A 20,071-nucleotide genomic window follows, 5' to 3' on the forward strand; every position below is an offset into this window, starting at 1 on the left:
CAGGGCAGGGGTGGGTGGGACCCTCACCAGACCTGGAGGGAAGAGCAAGGATTGAAGCAAAGGGAACCCAGCCAGAGGTCCCCACAGGAATGTCTGGAGGCGAGCTGAGAGGCAAGGTGTGAGCCTGCCTGCTCCCCACTTCCAACATGCAGGCAATGGGTCCTGGGAGGGGGGCACGGGGACAGAGGTTACTCCAGGATTCCCCGGGCACCTGTGCGCACTTTGCATGTCTGTGTTAATTGCTCAGGTTGTGAAAGGGTGAGGCTCTGAGTCTGGGTGTTGAGAGGGGTAGGACTGTCTCTCGGTGGTGGTGGTTTGTACTGTGTTGAGGGAATAGGGTGTGACAGCTGTCTTTACGTTCCAGGGTGTTTGTAACTGGCAGGGCTTGTGTGTGGAGTGTGGCTTTGTGACCATCTTGGGGTGTCCAGTGCCGTAAGCAGGCTTCTCTGGGTGTTGCTGTTACTAGGGGTGTGACCGGCTAGATCTCGGAGTATCTAGGCAGTTACCATCCTTATGTCTCAGGCATATACAGTGTGTAACCTGTGGGGCCTGTCTTGGACTGTTAGGGGGCATCTCTGGATGATTTGGGGTGTGGCTGGGGGGCTCTGTCAGTGTTAGCGGTTGTGAGCACTGCTCAAGGTGCTGGGTCAGACTTGGACTTCCCAGGTGGCTCAGTAAAGAAACCACCTCCAATATAGGAGTCGGGGGTTTGATCCCTGGGTCCAGAAGATGCCATGGAGAAAGAAATGGCAACCCACTCTAGTATTCTTGCCTGGGAAATCCCATGGACAGAGGAGCCTGGAGGGCTACAGTCCGTAGGGTTGCAAAAGAGTCAGACACAACTTAGTGACTCAGGAACAAGGGGTGTAATGGTCCCTTTCTCAGGGGCCTGTATTTCAGGCTGTTGGGAGTCTGTAACTATGGGTGTATCTGGTGTTGGGGGTGACACTGTCTCAGGGTGACAGAGGCTGACGCCAAGGGTCTGAGGAATGTGGCTGCTGCTGGGCTGGAAACAGGCCATGATGGTGGCGGGGTCTTGGAATGTTAAGGGATACAATTGTGTATGTTTGAGTGTGAGACCATTGTGTGTGCGCGCGCGCATGCATGCACACACATGCCCCTGCAGGATGTGATTCTAATTCTTGGGGCAGGAGGTGAGGATGCAGCTGTGTGCCCACAGGTGTGGCTGTGTGTGACTTGGGACCACGTCCTAGAGCAGGATCTAGGAGACCGCCTACCAGTCACCACACCTCCTGGTCCCCCTGCCCCGCTTCGGCCTCCTCCTCCCTCTCCCTTCCTGGGGGATGACTGGCTGCACGCCTGGGCTTTAAGCCCCTGTGTAAATAATGGGCGGATCTCCTAGGCTGGCTGGACCTCATCCAAACTGGTCCACCCAAGGCTCTGCCCACCACCACCCACCCAGCATCCAGGAAGGCTCTGGCAGGGCAAGGGGCTGCCACTGGCCCCACTCAGGGCTCGCTCTCCCACCTCACAGCCCTGCTGGGGGTAGCGGCAGCCCCCCTAAGCCGCTCCCGCCTGCCCTGGGCGACACTCACATTTTCCAGTGTTTAGATTTTATCCGCTTTATTAATGAGGCAGGCAAGAGGCCCACGCCTGGGGGGCGGGGAAGGGGGCTGCTCCCGTCCCACCAGGGGAAGAGGGTCACAGGGCAGGGAGGACAGGCCAACTTCCTGGAGGCCCCCACTTCCTCAGGAGGGGAGCTAAGGTCTGGGAGTGGTCCCTGACCATTGCCAGGAGTGCGGGGGGGTGGTGGTCCCTGCCAACCCAGGTCCCCTGAAGGCATACACCGAGTGGAACGGCCCCTGGAGGCTGGAGTGGGTAGCGGGAGGAGGCAGGGAGCGGAGGAGCCGCCCCAGGAGGGAGGGAGGGGGGAGGGAGCGGCCTGCCGGAGAGCTCGGGCGCAGCAGGCTGGGGTGCAGCTGGGCAGCAGAGCAGCGGGGCAGCAGGGGCCAAACGGCAGGCGATGGGGACCCTGCGTCCGAGGCAGCACTGGGTAAGAAGGCTTGGGCCTGAGGACTGTTAGTGGGGGAGGCAGGCATGGAAGGATGGGGTACCCCCAGCCTGTGCTTCCTGTGTTCTTTGACTCTCAGCCCATCTGTCTGTCCCAGTTGATCTTATCCTCTGTCCGGCCTCTCTTTCCAGAAGACCTAGCAGTTCTGCCCTCTCAGCCCTCACCAGGGGGTATCAAGGAAGGGATGGTGATGGGTCAGCCTTGAGGCCTCTGGGGCAGGGGGTGGGGAGCCAGCAGGAGGAAACTGGGCAGCCAAGGGGTGGCAGCAGTGGTCAGAGGTAGGGCCTGGGTGGGAGACAGCAGGGGAGCTCAGAGGTGGGAGTGTGGGGCGCAGGGCTGGGGCTCTGAGGACAGGCCAGAGGTGCCGAAGGGGCAGGTCTGTGGGCACAGAGATGGGGCCTTGAGGACAGAGATGGAGCGATGGGGACAAAGATGGGGGCTGAAGGGACAGGGAATTGGCCCGGGGGGAAGTGTGGGGGGAAGTGATGTGCCCATGGTGGGAGAGGTGGGCTGTGAGCATGTAGGGTGGGGCCAGAGTAAAGGGTGATGGTCAGAGATGGGGCAGTGAGGTCAGGTGGGGCCCTGGGTTCAGAAATGGGTTAATGGTTACCAGAGAGGGCTGGGGTCCCAGGAATTTGTGGTGGTGTCAGAATGGAAGGTGGGTGTCAGGTGTGTGGGTAAGGCTCAGAAGTGGGGTTGGAGACAGGTGGATTGAAGCCAGGTGAGCCCTGATGATCAGAGAAGGGGTGCAGTGGGGGCCGACTGGGGCCGGGAGCGAGAGATCGGCCGATTCGGGGCAGCGGAGGAGAACTGGATCAGGCGTGGGGCAGCCAGAGTCATTTAGAGTTGCCATGGGTACAGGGTCCCTAAGAGAACTCTTATAAAGTCAAATGGGTCGGGATGATCTGGGAGGGGAAAACCAGCTGGTCCAGGCCAACGGCAGGACTTCACCTTCTTCTCCTCTCCTCTTCCCAGCCCCACCCCCAGCACCTGACATGAGCCCTTGCGGGCCCCTCAACCTGAGCCTGGCGGGCGAGGCGACCACGTGCACGGCACCCGGGGCCCCCAACACGTCCGCCGGACCACCGTTGGGCCTGGCGGGCGCATCGCCCGCGCTGCCCATCTTCTCCATGACGCTGGGCGCCGTGTCCAACGTGCTGGCGCTGGGGCTTCTGGCGCAGGCCGCGGGCCGTCTGCGGCGCCGCCGCTCAGCAGCCACCTTCCTGCTGTTCGTCGCCAGCCTGCTGGCCACCGACCTGGCGGGCCACGTGATCCCGGGTGCGCTGGTGCTGCGCCTGTACGCGGCGGGGCGCGCGCCTGCCGGCGGCGCCTGCCACTTCCTGGGCGGCTGCATGGTCTTCTTCGGCCTGTGCCCGCTGCTGCTGGGCTGCGGCATGGCCGTGGAGCGCTGCGTGGGCGTCACGCGGCCGCTGTTGCACGCAGCCCGCGTTTCGGTGGCCCGTGCGCGGCTGGCTCTGGCAGCGCTGGCCGCCGTGGCCTTGGCCGTGGCGCTGCTGCCGCTGGCGCGCGTAGGCCGCTATGAGCTGCAGTACCCCGGCACGTGGTGCTTCATCGGACTGGGCCCGGCGGGAGGCTGGCGCCAGGCGCTGCTCGCCGGCCTCTTCGCCGGCCTTGGCTTGGCTTCGTTGCTCGCCGCGCTCCTGTGCAACACGCTCAGCGGCCTGGCCCTGCTGCGCGCCCGTTGGCGGCGCCGCCGCTCTCGACGACACTTCCCAGCCGGAGGAGGCCCCGACAGCCGCCGTCACTGGGGAGGGCGTGGACCCCGCTCGGCCTCCGCTTCGTCCGCCTCGTCCGTCGCTTCGGCCTCCGCCGCCCCGGGCGGCTCTCCGAGCCGTGGCTCCTCACGCAAAGCCCGCGCCCACGACGTGGAAATGGTCGGCCAGCTCGTAGGCATCATGGTGGTGTCGTGTATCTGCTGGAGTCCCTTGCTGGTGAGGGGCGCACAGGTCCACTCCAACCCTGCTCCTTCCCACGCCCTCCGTGACCCCTCCCACCCTTTTCCATTCTGTGTCCTTTCTCCCTGACCCAGCCAGGGCTCTGCCCTTTTGCCCCCACCTGCCAGAGTCCACCCTTTGCTCTCTCCCTCTGACGTCCCACTCTTTCCAGGCCCCTTGTCTTTCTCCTTCCTGGGGTCTGTATAGGTCACCAGATCCAGGCAAGCCTCCCCTTCCAACCCCACCCTCCTAAGTGCCTTCATTCCCTAGCTCCCTTCTAGCATCACCACCTCTTTCCTTTTTTTCCCCTATTTTATTTTTGGCCGTGCTGGCTGTTAGCTGCTTCTCGGGCTTTTTCTCTCGTGGTGCGCGGGCTTCTCTTTTGCCCAGTGTCTTATTGCCTGGTGCGGGCTCTAGGATGCATGGGCTTCAGTAGAAGAGGCATGTGGGCTCAACAGTTGCAGCTTCCAGGCTCCAGAGCACAGGCTCAGGGGTTGTGGTGCTCTGGCTTAGCCTCCCAGCTGGCATGTGGGAAATCTTTCCAGACCAGGGATTGAACCCGTGTCTCCTGCATTGGCAAGCAGATTCTTTACCACTGAGGCACCAGGGAAGCCTTTTCTTCCATCCTCTGTCCTTTGGGGTATCTGGGACTTCTTTCTCGCCTGAGCGCACACCCAATGAAGGCCTTTGCTTCTGCCATGCTCTGTAAGGCCCTGCTTGCCCCCACCCCCGCTCTCCACAGCTCCTTCCCAATTCGACTCCCACTTACTTTTACATTGCGTCCCTCCTCACAGCCCCCTTACTTCCCAGGCACACTCCCACCCATCCCAACCCTACCCTTCCCCAGACCCCTTTTCTTACACCGCCCCACCGCTCACACCACCTTTTCCCGCAGGTGGTGGTGGTGCTGGCTGTCGCAGGCTGGGGCTCCAGCTCCCTGCAGCGGCCGCTGTTTTTGGCCGTGCGCCTCGCCTCGTGGAACCAGATTCTGGACCCCTGGGTGTACATCTTGCTGCGCCAAGCAGTGCTTCGCCAACTGCTTCGCCTGCTGCCTTCAAGGGCAGGCGCCAAGGGCAGCCATGGAGGGCTAGGCCTAAACAAGAGCACTTGGGAGGCCAGCTCGCTGCGCAGTTCTCGGCACAGTGGCCTCAGTTCTTTTTAGGCACACCCGGCGTCTAAGCCAGACCATCCGGGACCGGTCTCAGGTCCGCAGGGCAAAGACTTCGGGGAATGAAATCTTTTTGCCGACAAGCCCAGGGCGGTGGGTCCTGTCTGGGCTGCGGCACCCTGGTGGCCGCGCGGAGGCGGCAGAGGCGCTGTGTACGTCTCCGGGGTGTGCAGTTCTTGAACTTGCCACGCGGGGGCATAGAGATGCAGAGCGGGAGTCGCGGGAGCATGCGCGAAACGCCATGGTCGCAGTCCTGGGGGGAGCTCCGCTGGGAGCAGAGCAAGAGGGTCTGGGGACGCTAGTCGCCCCTGTCGCCATCAGGAATGACTCCCACAACCATTCGCTCATCGTAGCCCTGAGGTCCCCCAACACAACCCCAAGTCCCTAGCCACAAGCCACGCCCCATCACGGGACTCTCTACACAACTCTGAAGCTTCTCCCATCGCAGCCCACCTAGGCTCTCCACCAGTTACAGGCCTGAATCTCCACCATCCCTTGACCCCTCTTCATATGACCCCCCACCAGTGCATCTCCCCATCACTCCCTACACCGCCAGCCACCCATTGCTTCCCTTCCCAACTCTTCCCACCGCCAAGCATTCCTCCCCGCCCCCATCATCACTGTGCACAAAAAAAAAACAGGATGCATGGATGGGGCAAACCCCAAAGGCCTTTTTAAAAACTACTAACAGCTCGGTGCGGGCAGGGGTGGGGGAGGGGGCTAGCAGCTCCCAGCCACAAAGTCGAAGTCCCGGAAGGCCGCCTGTTCGGTGGCTGTGAGGGGCCGTGCGTCGCGGGGTGGGCTCAGCGTGGGGGCCTCCCCTGTGAATTCCTCGTCAAAGTTGCTGACATCAGTGCGGCCGGCCAGCGTGGGTACGAAAGGCGGCGGCAGGCGCCGGGCCAGCAGGGCATCCCAGCCCAGGGTCTGCGGGGCGAGGAGGGGGAAAGGTCACCAGGGGAGGCTCGGGGCAGACCACAGGAGGGTCTGCTCCTTGCGACCTAAGTCTGGGTCTTTGAGAATCAACATAGAGTCACACGACAGAGGTGGGAGCGGGGGGGCATGCTGGGAGCTCAGGAAGGGTTACAGCATGAGTGAATGGGGAGGGCCGGCAGCTGGGCTCCTACACAGCAGTGCTCCCAACAGGCCAGCCTGCAGTTAACTTGGGTGGGTGTAGGAAGGTCAGTGGAGGTAAATGGGAGGAAGCAAAGGCAGGTGGGTGTTGAGGGGAGGTAACAAGGCTGGAAGTGAAGCCACTAGGTCTTGGGCATGGGGGAATGGGTCCTGGGGGTGGGAGACTTCACCCTGAAGAAAGGCTGTTTTTTCACATCCTCAGCATCCCTCTCGCTGGATCCCAACCTCCGCTCTGGATTCCTCCGCAGGAGCTGGGTGGAGGGAGTTCCATGTCAGTGTTTCCCTTCCCAGCCCCAGGGTCACTTCCCCTGGCTCACCCCAAGTTGGGCGGGGGTCCTTACCCTGCGCATGATGCCAATGGCTTCAGCTGACAGGAAGCGGGGGTAGCGAACCTCATCGTTGACGATGCTGTCAAATACCTCCTCCTCATCATCCCCTGGGAATGGGGACTGGGACAAGGAGAGCTTGGATGAATTAGGCCCCTCTGACCATACCACACCTGGTTCCATTCACCCAGGGGTCCAGCTGTACTTTGACATGGCTCACTTGAGAGGGGAAGGACCCCAATTTACGGATGCAGAAACTGAGGCCAAGGAGGCAGAGCTACTTGTCCTCAATCAGCCAGCCCATAGTGGAGGGTGAATCTGACACCCTCCTCCTACTGGCCCCCCTGCTGGATCAGCAGCAAAGAACCCGCCTGCCAATGCAGGAGATGCAAGTTTTTGATCTCTAGGTCAGAAGATTCCCTGGAGAAGGAAATGGCAACCCACTCCGGTGTTCTTGCCTGGAAAATCCCATGGGCAGAGGAGCTTGGCAGGGTACAGTCCACAGTGTCACAGAGTTGGGCATGACTTAGTGATTAAACAACCCTCCCACCTCACCAGCACACACGCAGGTTACCAGGGACAGGCAGGGTGGAGCGCATGGGATCTCACCTCACCAACCAGCATTTCATAGAGCAACACGCCCAGTCCCCACCAGTCCACCGCACGAGTGTACGACGTGTCCGTCAGCACCTCAGGTGCCAGGAACTCTGGGGTCCCACAGAAAGTGCTGGTCCGGTCTCCATAGCCCATCCCTGGGGGGGTGGCAAGGCCACGTGAGGTTATGGGGGAGGTCACAGCTCTAGCCCAGCCCAGCATGGGGTGGTCTAGACAGCCAGCCCTAGGAACCCAGTAAGGTAAGCCAGGTGGGGCTGGGGGGCTCCATTACCTCCCCACTCTGTCTGAACCCCAGAAGTCAGCCCCGCAGATCCGAACCCCGCCCCTCACCCTCCTTGCAGAGGCCAAAGTCTGCAATCTTGACATAGCCCTCGGTGTCCAGAAGCAAATTGTCCAACTTCAGGTCCCTGTGAGAGGGGGTGGAAGAATGTAAAGAGGGATGAGTGGGGAAGTGGGTTCTGCCTGAAGCCTGAGAGCCCCCCAGTGGGCAAAGCGGGTATGTGCATGTATGCACAAGCCCACAGGCGTGAACCTGCACACGCACACACACCTGTAGACAATCTTGTGTTCGTGGAGAAACTGCAGCCCCAGCACCACACAGGCCGAATAAAAGCTGCAGAGAGAGGCTGGTATGAGGGAGCCAGGTCTCCAGGCAAGGTAGGAGGGTCACAGAAGGCTCCCACATCGTCAAAAGCCCCCCGCAGTCCCCCGTAACTCCAGGAGGTGTGGGGAGGCAGGGTGCCAGGCTCACACAGCACGGGGCTCCGAGAACACATCACTGTGGATGTGCAGCATCAGGTCCCCGCCAGCTGAGTACTCCATCACGAAGCACACATGCTCTGGTGTCTGGAAACAGCCAAACAGGTTCACCAGAAAGGGGTGTCCCGCATTGGTCACAGCTGCCAAGATCCGCTTCTCACACATCAGGCTGGGCAGGGCAGGGGGGAGGGGGATGGGGGTCAGAGAACACAGCAGCTCACTACCCCTGACTCCCGTCATTCCCTAGTCTTCAATCATCAGATGTTTGCTCAAGGGCCTTGAATGGCTGTGCACACTTGGGCAAGTTGCTTAATGCGTCTGAACCTGCTCAAGAGGCACCCAGAATCCATCCATTGTCCTAGTAACAGTCCCCTAACTTCCTTTTGGGAAACCACCAGGGGAACTGTTACTTCCCTTCAGAGCACCCCATCTCCCAGGCCAGGAATTGGTTCATGAACGGGCAAGCCAAGCCAATGGGTTCAAACTCAAGATTTCTGCTGGAATGAATAAGGGAGAAGAGCCAAAGCTGGCAGATGAGCCCTAAAGTGCTAAAGCAGGAGGTATCGCTGACCCTCTGAGGGGAGTACAAGCAAAGCCCACACAGATAAAAGCAGAAGTGAGAGACGTCAACTGAGCACCTGGATACAGCCATGCCTGAAGGTAGTCCACCCCTGGACTTTTCTGATCCAGAGCAATAAATTCCTCTATTTGCTTAAGCCTGTCTAAGTCGGATTCCTGGTTAATAAAGGGATGTCAAGAAGACTGGGACTATCTCAGTGCCTCTACTGGGCATTTACAGGGCGCAAGGCACTCTGCAGAATGATCTAGAGGCATCCTCCCATTCAATCCACCCAGCAACCCTGCAAGAAAGGATTACTCCCCTTTTATAGATGGGGAGGCTGAGGTTCAGAGGGTAAAGTGAACACTCTAAGGTTTCTATGCACATCTGTAGCAGAGGCAGGATTTGAGCTCAGGGTCCTGACCCCAAAGCAGAGTCAGTACATGGCACCATTAATAGCACAGGCTTCAGAACCCAAGTCCCTAAGTTCAAATCCCAGACCTACTGCTTACTGGCTATGTGACCTTGGGCAACTGGCTCAATTTCTCTGTGCCATCAGAACTGGGACCATAACAGTGTTGACCTCTTAGAGCTGTTGTGAGGAAGGAGTTACTGAATGTAAAGGACATGATGGGTGCTTGCTAAGAGTCATTAAATACTGGTGGCTCAGTCGGTAAAAGAATATGCCTGCAATGCAAGAGACTACCTGCAATGCAGGAGACCCGGGTTCGATCCCTGGGTCGGGAAGATCCCCTGGAGAAGGAAGTGGCAACCCACTCCAGTATTCTTGCCTGGGAAATCCCATGGACAGAGGAGCCTGGTGGGCTACACGGGGTTGCAAAAGAGTCAGATACAACTTAGCAACTCAATGACAACTAGCTTAGTAAGTAGGAATGATTGTTATGAATCATTCTCACAGAACTCCCAGGAAGGGAGTGCTCTGTCTCCCACTTCCCAGAAGAGAAGACTGACGTTCTCAGAGGGCATGAGCAGGCTCCCCACCTCTCCACCTCGTCTCGGGCCACAATGTCCCCTTTCTTCAAAGCCTTGATGGCGAACAGCTCCCCACTGGGCCGGAATTCAGAGAGCAGCACCTGAAACCACAGTGGTCACAGGGGTGGCCTTAGTGGCCAGTCTAAGGACCTGGGGTGTGGACCCCCAGCCCCCCAACTCCTTACCCCACCCCATACCTCACCTTCCCAAAGTGACCCCGGCCCAGCACTGCCAGGAACTTGAAATCCTCGAGGGTCAGGGGTGACTTCCTCAGAGGGCTGCAGAAAGACGGGACTGGTGGGGAAGGGACAGTGGGCAGGGGTGGTGGGTGGTGGCCAAGGGAGGGGTGTCACCTGCACAGCGTGGGGCCTGGTGTCTCCTGGGTCTCCGAAGGCAGCTCGGGAGTGGTAGTAGTTGCCTGGATCGGAGAACTCTGTGACAGAGAGAGGAGGTCAGAGTACAATAACCCATAACCACAATGGATATGACCCATCTCCAGTCTGACCTCTCATCTCCGTAAAGTCAAAGCTATGTGTTTTCCAAGAGTCATGTACAGATGTGAGAGCTGGACCATAAGGAAGGCTGAGCGCTGAATAACTGATGCCTTTGAATTGTGGTGCTAGAAAAGACTCTTGAGAGTCCCTTGGACAGCAAGGAGATCAAACCAGTCAATCCTAAAGGAAACCAACCCTGAACAGTCATTGGGAGGACTGTTGCTGAAGCTCTAATACTTCTAACCTATTGCCTTTATTGGTAACAGCCTTATGGAACAACCTAATTCTTTACATCATATGAATATATAATGAAGAATCAAAATTAAAAATTTAAGTTGGAGAAAATTTACTTACTAGTCCATCATTCCCACTATAGAGATAGTTTTAAAAGCTCAACCAGTGCAAACAGGTAAACAATAGGAAATACAGTTTTTCCTGCCCCAGCTGCTCTCCCCAGAGCCAGCTGCTGTTAATGATATCGTGAGTACCTTTCTAGATGTATTTTATACTCATTCAAGCATTTTTGTGTGCATGTGTGTGCACGGCCATCACAGATGTCCAGGAGTGGAACATCTAGGTCAAGATAACACCCATTTTTATCTCAACCAGCTTGCCCTCCCAAGAAGATGTAGTGATTCACATGCCTCCCACTGACTGCCTGCCTGTTCTCCCGCATCCTCTCCAGCATTCAGTGTTATTCAACTTCTGGATTTTTTTCTTTTTTTTTTTTTTTTTGCCAAATTCATCTATTTAATGATCTCATTTAATGCCATGAAGCATATAATATTATTGCTGCCATTTTTTAGAAAATAAGGTATAAAATGCATTCAGTGGGGTGGGTAATGGGACCAGCTCTTACATATGTGTCTACCCAGATGCCTGTAAGCTATACCAGGGGTTGGTAAACTCCGTATTTTGTACAGTCTGTAAGCTAAGAATCATTTTTATGTTTTTAAAGGGTTGAGGAGAAAACTCAAAAGAAGAAAAATAGTTTATGATTCCTGAAAGGGATGTGACACTCAGTAAGGCTTTCCAGTGCATAGCCACACCCCTTCGTGTCTATATCACATTTTGCTGCTTTCTATGAGAGTGGTATTGACGAGACATCACTGTGACCCGTCTGACCCACAAAGCTTAAGATACTGACGATATGGTCCTTTCCAGAAAAAGTGTACTTGCCCTCTGACCTAGATCAAGCTTCAGAACATTTTCATCATGCTGGCAGGCTCTCCTGAGTCCACCCTCCTGTCAATAAACTGCCTGGAGGAAACCACTAACTTGACTCCTGTCATCGACATGAGTTTTAAACTTGATCATTTTACAGGGTGGTGTGCTAACCGCCAAGAGGTGAAGCGGCTTGGCGTGGGTCACACAGACAAGCAACAGAGCAGGAGTGGGGCCCAAGTGGCCTGGCTCCCGAGCTCATGTGTTTGTCTGGGATAGAAAATGAGACCCCAGCTCTGGCAGAGATGAGCTGTGTGACCAAGGAAGTTCCTGGTGAGAGCTTGGAACTTGAGCTGGGCCAAGGTGGGGTGCTCACCAGACTGGATGGGCTGGAAGGAGGACCCAGAGGGCTCTTCTGGGGTGAGCTGTCTGTCTCAGTCCCAAGGTTCAGCTTCTCCACAGATATGTCACTGCGGCACAAAGAAGGAGGGCGCATCTAAGACCTGGCACCCGGGAAAGCAGCCAGGGGCAGCGGGCCTCCCAGAGCCCTGCCCCCCGCTTACCCTGTGGACCGAGCCTCAGGTCCTGGTGAAGCCCCCGGGCTGAAGGTACCAGTGGCTGTGGCGTTGGGGATGAGCCTGCGGAGCAGCCGTACCCAGGTGGCGACGTCGATGTTCATCTGCCTAGCGCGCTGAAATGCCTTCCCTGGGGAGGGGCGAGGGAGGGGGTGGACATTAGCCTCCATGACACGCGCGGCACCTCTGGTCTCTGCGCTGCCCCGGTTCACCTCCTCACCTTGCTGCTTGGAGAAGATCTTCTTCTGTCGTCGGAGCCGGGGGATCCTCTCAATGACAGGGTTGCGGAAGGTGACCTGAGGGGAGGGGCTGGCGTGAGGACCCTGGCCCTCCTCTAGCATCTTGCTGGGGGAAGCCTCAGGGTCATAGTGTGCACACCCGTACATTTCCAGGGTTCCAGTCACTGTGGCATCGCATCCAACCACAGAGTACCATGCAGCGTATTAAGGGGTCACAAAGCCAATCCATCCTTTGACAGGACCACCTCTTGAAAGCCACTCTGGAAAAGCAAGAAGCAGGCAGGCAAGCAGGCCCTCTTCTAGGGGTGGGGAGCAGCTCTGATCCAACAAGACCTACGGATGACTCCAACAAATGGGAACTACCCTTCCTCTGGTGTCCTGCCTCCCCACCTGTGCTCACAGACCAGCATCACCAGCATCACCTGGGAACCTGCTGGAAAGGGAGATTCTCAGCACCTCCACCCACCCCGGACCCACTAAATCAGAAACCCTGGGGGTGGAGCCCAGCAGTGTGTGTTCCAGCAAGCCTTCCAGGTGATGATGCTGGTATCCACTCATGTGGGGAAACCACTGGTTTCGTGGAATTCTCCCAACTGCATCACATCTTCTGGAAGGTGCTGAAGTCATAGAACTGTGTGACTTTATGGGTGTCCCCGATCTGGTCACCTCTAGCCACGTGTGGCTACTGAAATGAAGTAAAATGTAAGCTGACTGAAAACATCAGTCCCCCAGTCACACTAGCCAGACTTCAAGTGGCTAGCGGCTACTATATAGGAGGACGCAGACACGGAACAATTCCATCTACGATAGAACTCAACTATTGTAGGTTCATCGACAACAGAACTGCAGAAGGTTCTACAGGATGGTGCTTTGGGGAGAACAAAATAGAATGTTATAAGTAAACCCTGGGGGCTTCTCTGGTGGTAAAGAGTCCGCCTGCCAATGCCGGAGACACAGCTGATCCAGGCAGATCCCACATGCCGCCGAGCAGCTAAGCCCGTGAGCCACAACTTCTGAGCCTGTGCTCCAGAGCCCGTGCTCCATCACTAGAGAAGCCACAGCAATGAGAAGCCCGCCCACCACAACTAGAGAAGAGCCCCAGCAGCAACAAAGACTCAGCCAAGACAAAAATAAAAATAAGTAACATTTTTTTAAAAAGAAACAATCTTTATTAAAAAAAAATAGTAAGTAAATCTTGAAGACAAGCAGGACTGCCTCAGTACTCTCACCCCTGGCCACCCACCACTACTGTCCACTTGGGTTTTGGACAGTCTTCCTAACAGAAGAATAATTTCATGGCCCTGCCGTGTGAAGTCAGCTCTTCTCTGCTCCTTTCCTTCTGTGGATTGCGAGATCATGTAAGAATTTTTACCCAGATAGTAAGATAGCCCTTGACTATTTCAAGAATTTTTCTAGATATTTTTAGGAATTAGTAAATTAGTTAGAAATTAGTGAAAAGTGACTAATGTTGTGAAATTCTGAAAGCATTTTCTAGTGAAAACTTAAGAGTAATATAGATTTTTGGTCTCTATAGGCTTCCCTGGTAGCTCAGCTGCTAAAGAATCCACCTGTCATGCAGGAGACCTTGGGTGGGGAAGAGTCACTGGAGAAGGGATAGGCTACCCACTCCAGTATTCTGGCCTGGAGAATTCCATGGACTGCATAGTCCATGGGGTCGCAGAGAGACACAAGTGAACAACTTTCACGGCCAAGGAAAAGCTTCTTTCAGGTTAATCTTTAAACTCACTTGAACCCAATGACTCTCTTGATATTTATCCCATTCCTGAAAGCAGAGTTAATTATACAGCTGTTTTTTTTTTTAATACTGTGCACTGGGAATTTTTTATACTAGGGTTTCCCAGGTTGAGCTAGTGGTAAAGAACCCGTCTGCCAATGCCAGAGACATAAGAGATGCAGGTTTGATCCCTGGGTCAGGAAGATTCTCTGGAGGAGGGCATGGCAATACACTCCAATATTCTTGCCTGGAGAATCCAATGGACAGAGGAGTCTGGTGGGCTAGAGTCCATAGCATTGCAAAGAGTAGGATATGATTGAAGTGACTTAGCATGCATACACTGGGAATTCTGTTTCTTTTTCACATTTCTGATCTTTTTCACATGGTCTGATCTTTTTGCAAAGAAAACTGGTATTTAAAAATCTAAGCAAGTGGTGGGGACTTTCCTGGTGGTCCAGTGGATAAGACTCCACACTCTCAATGCAGGGGGCCCAGGTTTGAGCCCTGGTCAGGAAACAAAGATCCCACATACAGCAATCAAGTCTACAAATTACAACTGAACCCAAGCACTCTAGAGCCCAGGCGTCACAACTAGAGAAGCCCGAGAGCTGCAATGAAGACCCAGCACAGCCAAAATAAATAATAAATTAAAAAAAAAAAATCTAAGCAAGTAGCAAAATGAAAAAAAAGAATTTTCCCCTAGGGTTAAGGACATGGGGAGATATATCTACACATACATACATACATATATGTATACACACACACACATGTGAAATGAAAGTGTTAGTCACTCAGTCGTGTCTGACTCTTTGTGACCCATGGACTGTAACCCACAAGGCTCCTCTACCCATAGAACTCTCCAGGCAAGAATACTGGAATGGGTTGCCATTTTTTCCCCCAGGGGATCTTTCCAACCCAGGGATTGAACCCAGGTCTCCTGCATTGCAGGCGGATTCTTTACCATCAGAGCTACCAGGGAAGCAATTTATATACGTGTGTGTGTGTATGTGTATTGGATTGGCCAAAAAGTTTTTATGAGTTTCTATAAGATCTTATGACAAAACCCAAACGAACTTCCTGTTCAGCCCAATACATAAAACAGGGTACATTAGTATTTTAGGGGCAAATTTAAAGAATTTCTGAGAATAATTCTGGCTAAACGAGGGGGCCAGTGACTTTCTCTGTGTCTCAGTTTCCTCCTCTGTCAAACGTAACTAGTAACGGTCCCTCTTGCATGGGTTCTTGTGAGGATTTATAAGTCAGTGCCAGCAGAGCACTTTGGACAGGGCTTGGCCATGCAACAAGGGGTCAGCTAGGAATGTCATTTAGACTATGGGCTCTCAATCAGGGGCCTGGCCATGTCTGGAGGCATTTTTAGTTGTCATAACTTGTGCGGGGTTGCTACTGGCATCCCGTGGGTGGGGGCCAGGGATGTGACTCAGCACCCTACAGTACATAGGACAGTCCTGCAACCAAGACTTGCCCAGCCCAAATGTCCATAGTGCCGAGGGTCGTGGGTGGGCTCCCCTGATGAGGACCCTCACCCGACAGCACTGGGGAAGGAATCTCTCTGCTCAACTGTGGCTCTCATAGCAATCCCCATAATACGTTGCTTGGTTTTGCTTTTCTTTTCTGGCTTGACAACATTTTGCTATTTCTTCTTCTTTTTTTAATATCTTGTTTTAGAATGAAACCAATCCCAACTTTAGTCATACATCATGGGACTAATTAAATGTACTTTCCTATCAAGGTTCAGAGACTAAGGGGAAAACACATCTTCCCCTTCTAGAAAACCAGGAGAAAGAGACACAAAAAGCATTTTTCTGGGCTTTCCTGGTGGCTTGGCGGTGAAGAATCCGCCTGCCAAGGCAGGAGACAGGTGTTTGATCCCTGGTCCGGGAAGATCCCACGTGCTGCAGAGCAACTAAGCCCATGTGCCACAACTGCTAAGCCTGAGCTCTGGAGCCCAGGAGCTATAACTATTGAGCCCATATCCTGCAATTACTGAAGCCCATGCACCCTAGAACCCGTGTTCCACAAGAAAAGCCAACGCAATTAGAAATCCACACGTGCCGCAACGCAAGACTAGCCTGAGCAGCAACGAAGACCGGGCACATCCAAAAAAAAAAAAAGCATTTTCTCAGGGTGGGGGTCAGGCTGTATGTACCTCAGCCACCAGGCAGCCCTGAGGTTCCATGTCCAGCTGCACCTCATGCCTCTCGTTGTCCAAGAAATCCTCCAACTTCAGGAATTTGAGGGCACACAGGCCCCGATGGTCCCGCCAGAACACAGCCAACTCCAATTCCCGTGCCTCAGGGAAGAAGAGGGCTGTCACTTGGGATGCCTGAGGCCCCAGGCCCCTCCTCCTCCCAGCCCTCTCACTCGCCCACCTAACTCACCCTCTCCAGTTCCAGGGTAAAGCTCTGGTCCCAGGCGTTGGGGCCACACGGCTTCCAGGATGTCTGTCCCACCACTGTGTTATCCAGCTTGAGCACAGTGCTCACCTCATCTGAAACAGGGGTGGAGGGAGGGTGTCAGGAGATTCTGGGGAGGAGGGTAATCTCTTATATCTTATTAATAAAGAAATCCTCTCTTCCCCTATAATATTCTGCTATGCTATCTGACCAAGCTCTACAGTCCTGCCTTTCACATTAAGCCCTTCAATCCATCTCCAGTTGATTTTGATGTGTGGTGTGAGGCAGGGATCCAAATTCACTTTTATTCTATATATATATAAATTCTAGCAATATATTCCTAAGTATTCAATCTAAAAAAATGCCAGCAAGTATACATTGGGAGATGCATAAATATGCTTACATAACAGCTCGAAACTAGAAACATCTGCCTATGAATTAACATATACATGGTAATATAGGGTTATTAGCTAAACCATGAAATCTCTTACAGTCAACTATTTTTTATCTAAAAAAAAAAAAAAAAGACAGCAATTTGATATGGCTCAATCTAAGACAATTAAACCGGGCTAAAAATGAATGAAGTATAATTTCATGCAACGGTATGAATAAATCTCCCACACAATGTTGAAGAAAAGAAGCTGTTACCATGGAATACATTCTGTATGATTCCACATATATGCAGTTCAAACACAGGCAAATTAAACTGCATTGCTTTGAGATGGTACATGGGCGCTAAAACTACAAAGAAAAGCGAGGAAATGACAGCGGTAAGAGTGAGGAGAGTAGCTACCTCTAGGACAGAGGAAGGGGCTGGAATTGAGGAGGGGGCATGAGAGGGCTTCCAGAGAATTCTATTTCTTGACCTGGGTGGTGGTAACATAGGCGGTTACTCTATTGTCATATTCTTGTATCCATACTTTTATACGTGTGCATTCGTTTCTTTTCACATTGTGGCAAAATTCACATAAAATTTACCATCATTATAATTTTCAAGTATACAGCTCAGTGGTACCAAGTACGTTGATACTGTTGTGTAATCATCACCACCGTCATCTCCAGAACTCTTCATCTTTCCCAACTGAAACTCTGTCCCCCCAGGTAAACAATAACTCTCCATTTCCATCCGCCCCCCCAACCACTAGCAACCACTATTCTTTCCATCTCTATGAATGTAACCAACGTAGATACTTCGTATAAGTAGAATCCTATACTACTTGTTGGCTTCCCAGGTGGCTCAGTGGTAAAGGATTTGCCGGCCAATGCAGGAGGCGCAGGCACATGGGTTGAACACAGGGATTCAATCCCTGGGTGGGGAAGATCCCTCGGAGAAGGAAATAGCAACTCGATCCAGTTTTCTTGCCTGGGAAATCCCACGGACCGAGGAGTCTGGAGGGTTACAGTTCATGGGGTCACAAAAGAGTCGGACACAACTTAGTGACTAAACAACAAAAAGACAAGAAGTACCCCTCATGTTCAGCTGCTAAGTCATATCTGACTCTTTTGTGACCCCATGGACTGTAGCCCACCAGGCTTCTCTGTCCATGGGATTTCCCAGCCAAGGATACTGGAGTGGGTTGTCATTTTCTTCTCAGGGGAATCTTCCCGACTCCGGGATCAAACTCGTGTCTCCTGCACTGGCAGGTGGATTCTCTACCACTGAGCCACCAGGGAAGCCCACCTGTCATTTTACAACTGGTTTATTTCACTCAGGTACTCAAGTTCATCCATGTTGTAGCATGTTTCAGAATGTCCTTTTTTAAGGCTGAAAAATCCAGAGAATTCTATTTCTTGACCTTGGTGGTGGTAACATAGGCAGTTACTTTAGTGTTATTCTTCTTCTACTCATACTTTTAAACGTGTGTATTCGCTTCTTTTCACATTGTGGTAAAACTCGTAACATAAAATTTACCCTCGTTATAGATGTATTTGTACAGAATAGAATCCATTTCTACAGAATAGACTTCTCTGGAATCCACTGTGTGGATGGACCACAATTTTTTAATCCGTTCATCCATCACCAGACACTGGGCTGCTTCTGCCTTTTGACCACTGTGAATAACGCTGCTATGAACATGGGTGTATACCAAAATTTCTTTGAGATCCGGCTTCCAACTCTTTTGAGTATTCATCCAGAAGCAGGACACTGGATCTATGGTAGTTCTATGTTTCATTATTTGAGGACCTGCCATGCTGCTTTCCATGGTGGCCACACAATTTTACATTCCCACCAACGGTGTAGAAGCCTTCCAGCTTCTCCATATCCTCCCTAACACCTGTTAGTTTATCTTGTTCTATTTTACAGTATCCATCCTAATGAGTGTGATGAACGACTTTTTCAGAATGTTACCAATGTGGGAAATCAGGGACCACCCCCAGCCTACCCCACCTCATTCCTCCCGGACATTAGTGCCACTCACTGGTGTTCTCAGCTTCCGCTTTGAGGCTGCTCCTGCCACTGAGGCTTCCGGTTCGGCTGTAAAGACCTCGGGCTGGGCGGCTCAGGAAGGGGGTGCGGCTGTCAGGGGTCCCAGGTCCCCCCACCGAAGGTGAAGGGTTCCAAGGGATGGTCTCTGGAAGGTCTCTGCAGCCCACCACACGCACCTCCAGGGTCCCTGAGAGAGGGTCAGGCTCATGGGGTGGGTTACATCTGGGGCAGGACAAGGGCTGCAGGTGAAGTGGGCATGTGCAGAAGTGGCCAGCGTGCAAATGGGAGTTGGTGAGGGACAATCGGGGTGAGGCAGGGGGTCTGCTGCAGAGATGGCTGTGCCCAGAAGAGAGAAACAGGGGACAAGGTGGAAGGGTGGGGCAGTCTGGGGAAGGGCTCTAGATGCTGAGGTTCAGTGACAGAAGAGCAGTTCAGAGTGCAGGCCGGAGGTCCAGGCGGGGGTGAGCCAGGTAGGACTGGGGGCGTCCAGGGTAGGATTCGGTAGGCTAGTCTGAGGTCTGACACTGGGGCTGCGGTCTATGGTAGGACTGGTCTGGGGAGGTAGTGGCTGACGGATCTAAGAAGGGAGGGGCTGGCTAGTTTGGGGGTGGAGGGTCAGAGGTTCAGGACTGAGGATTCTGAGAGTGAGGGACTATGAGACTGAAATCGGGGACTCTGGCTGGAGAGAGAAGACAGGGCCCTTCAGGGAGGGGTGGGGAAAGTGAGGATGGGACCGTTGTTGCTGCTGTTGTTTAGTCTCTCAGTTGTGTCTGACTCTTTTGCGACCTCATGGACTACAGACTACCAGGCTCCTCTGTCCATGGAATTTCCCAGGCAAGAATACTAGAGTGGGTTGCCATTTCCATCTCCAGGGAATCTTCCCCACCCAGGGATCAAGGATGGGGAGATGAGGGCACGAGTCTCTGGGAGGGCAAGGTGGGGTGGGAAGTCTAGGGTCCATGGGTCTGTCTGGCGTGGGGAAATGGGGCGCAGGGCTACAGGGTTGGGGTGAATGGAAAAGGGAGAGGACAGTGGGATGGGAGTCCAGGACTGGGGAGAATGAAGATCCCAGTTGCAGGTTTGGGGCTTGGGGGCTCAGAGGGGCAGGAGTCTAGAGCCAGGAGGGTGGGGTCCTGATTTGGGGCGGAAGCAGGGGAGGACAGGGGAGGTGTCGGGACCCACCTGTGAGTGGTGCAGGCTTGCTCAGGGTGCTGTAGTGCGTGGCGGGGAACGGCCCGGCCAGGCGGGCGCTAAAGGCTGCGGACGAAGCCGCGGCGAGCTCTTCGCGCAGCAGCCGCCCCTTCGGGTGGTCAGCAGGGAGCTCCCCAAGCCGCCGCTCCAGCGCCTCCCGAAGCAGCCCCAGCTTCTGGTTGGACTCGGTCAGCTTTTCCTGGGCCTGAGGTGGGAGAAGCCTGGCCGGGCTGGGGGCGGGATCCGGCACGCCCCTCCCCCAGGCTGGCTAAGTCCCACCTGGAGCTCCTCCC

General features: G+C 54.2%; 2 protein-coding genes across 4 annotated transcripts in view; one reads left to right on the forward strand and one right to left on the reverse strand.

Annotated features, from left to right (window-relative positions):
• The first annotated feature begins 1,890 nt into the window (after positions 1-1,890).
• Positions 1,891-8,748, forward strand: PTGER1 (prostaglandin E receptor 1). The gene is made up of 3 exons (XM_019963356.2): positions 1,891-2,014; positions 3,008-3,984; positions 4,883-8,748. The coding sequence occupies exons 2-3, from the start codon at positions 3,028-3,030 to the stop codon at positions 5,147-5,149; spliced, it is 1,224 nt and encodes a 407-aa protein (XP_019818915.2). The 5' UTR covers positions 1,891-2,014; positions 3,008-3,027; the 3' UTR covers positions 5,150-8,748.
• The window catches only part of PKN1 (protein kinase N1), a 28,679-nt gene continuing 14,406 nt past the window's right edge, over positions 5,799-20,071 (reverse strand). For all 3 annotated transcript variants that reach the window (XM_070792661.1, XM_019963985.2, XM_019963986.2), the window contains 17 exons: positions 19,770-19,983; positions 18,580-18,774; positions 16,145-16,254; positions 15,913-16,056; positions 11,992-12,067; positions 11,760-11,901; positions 11,573-11,666; positions 9,892-9,971; positions 9,741-9,816; positions 9,548-9,639; positions 7,979-8,155; positions 7,778-7,840; positions 7,558-7,634; positions 7,222-7,364; positions 6,628-6,735; positions 6,457-6,537; positions 5,799-6,079 (listed from right to left, as the gene is read on the reverse strand). In XM_070792661.1, coding sequence (XP_070648762.1) covers positions 5,876-6,079; positions 6,457-6,537; positions 6,628-6,735; positions 7,222-7,364; positions 7,558-7,634; positions 7,778-7,840; positions 7,979-8,155; positions 9,548-9,639; positions 9,741-9,816; positions 9,892-9,971; positions 11,573-11,666; positions 11,760-11,901; positions 11,992-12,067; positions 15,913-16,056; positions 16,145-16,254; positions 18,580-18,774; positions 19,770-19,983 — 2,076 coding nt within the window. In that variant the 3' untranslated portion in view covers positions 5,799-5,875. The remainder of the gene's footprint in view (positions 6,080-6,456; positions 6,538-6,627; positions 6,736-7,221; positions 7,365-7,557; positions 7,635-7,777; positions 7,841-7,978; positions 8,156-9,547; positions 9,640-9,740; positions 9,817-9,891; positions 9,972-11,572; positions 11,667-11,759; positions 11,902-11,991; positions 12,068-15,912; positions 16,057-16,144; positions 16,255-18,579; positions 18,775-19,769; positions 19,984-20,071) is intronic.

The sequence above is a fragment of the Bos indicus genome, chromosome 7, assembly GCF_029378745.1.
Source record: "Bos indicus isolate NIAB-ARS_2022 breed Sahiwal x Tharparkar chromosome 7, NIAB-ARS_B.indTharparkar_mat_pri_1.0, whole genome shotgun sequence".
Lineage (NCBI taxonomy): Eukaryota > Metazoa > Chordata > Mammalia > Artiodactyla > Bovidae > Bos > Bos indicus.

What these genes read in the sequence shown, in the direction of transcription:
- PTGER1 (XM_019963356.2), top strand. Translation starts at nt 3,028, where the DNA reads ATGAGCCCTTGCGGGCCCCTCAACCTGAGCCTGGCGGGCGAGGCGACC. An exon ending in TCTGCTGGAGTCCCTTGCTG is followed by an intron (nt 3,985 to 4,882) that starts GTGAGGGGCGCA and finishes CTTTTCCCGCAG; the next exon opens with GTGGTGGTGGTGCTGGCTGT.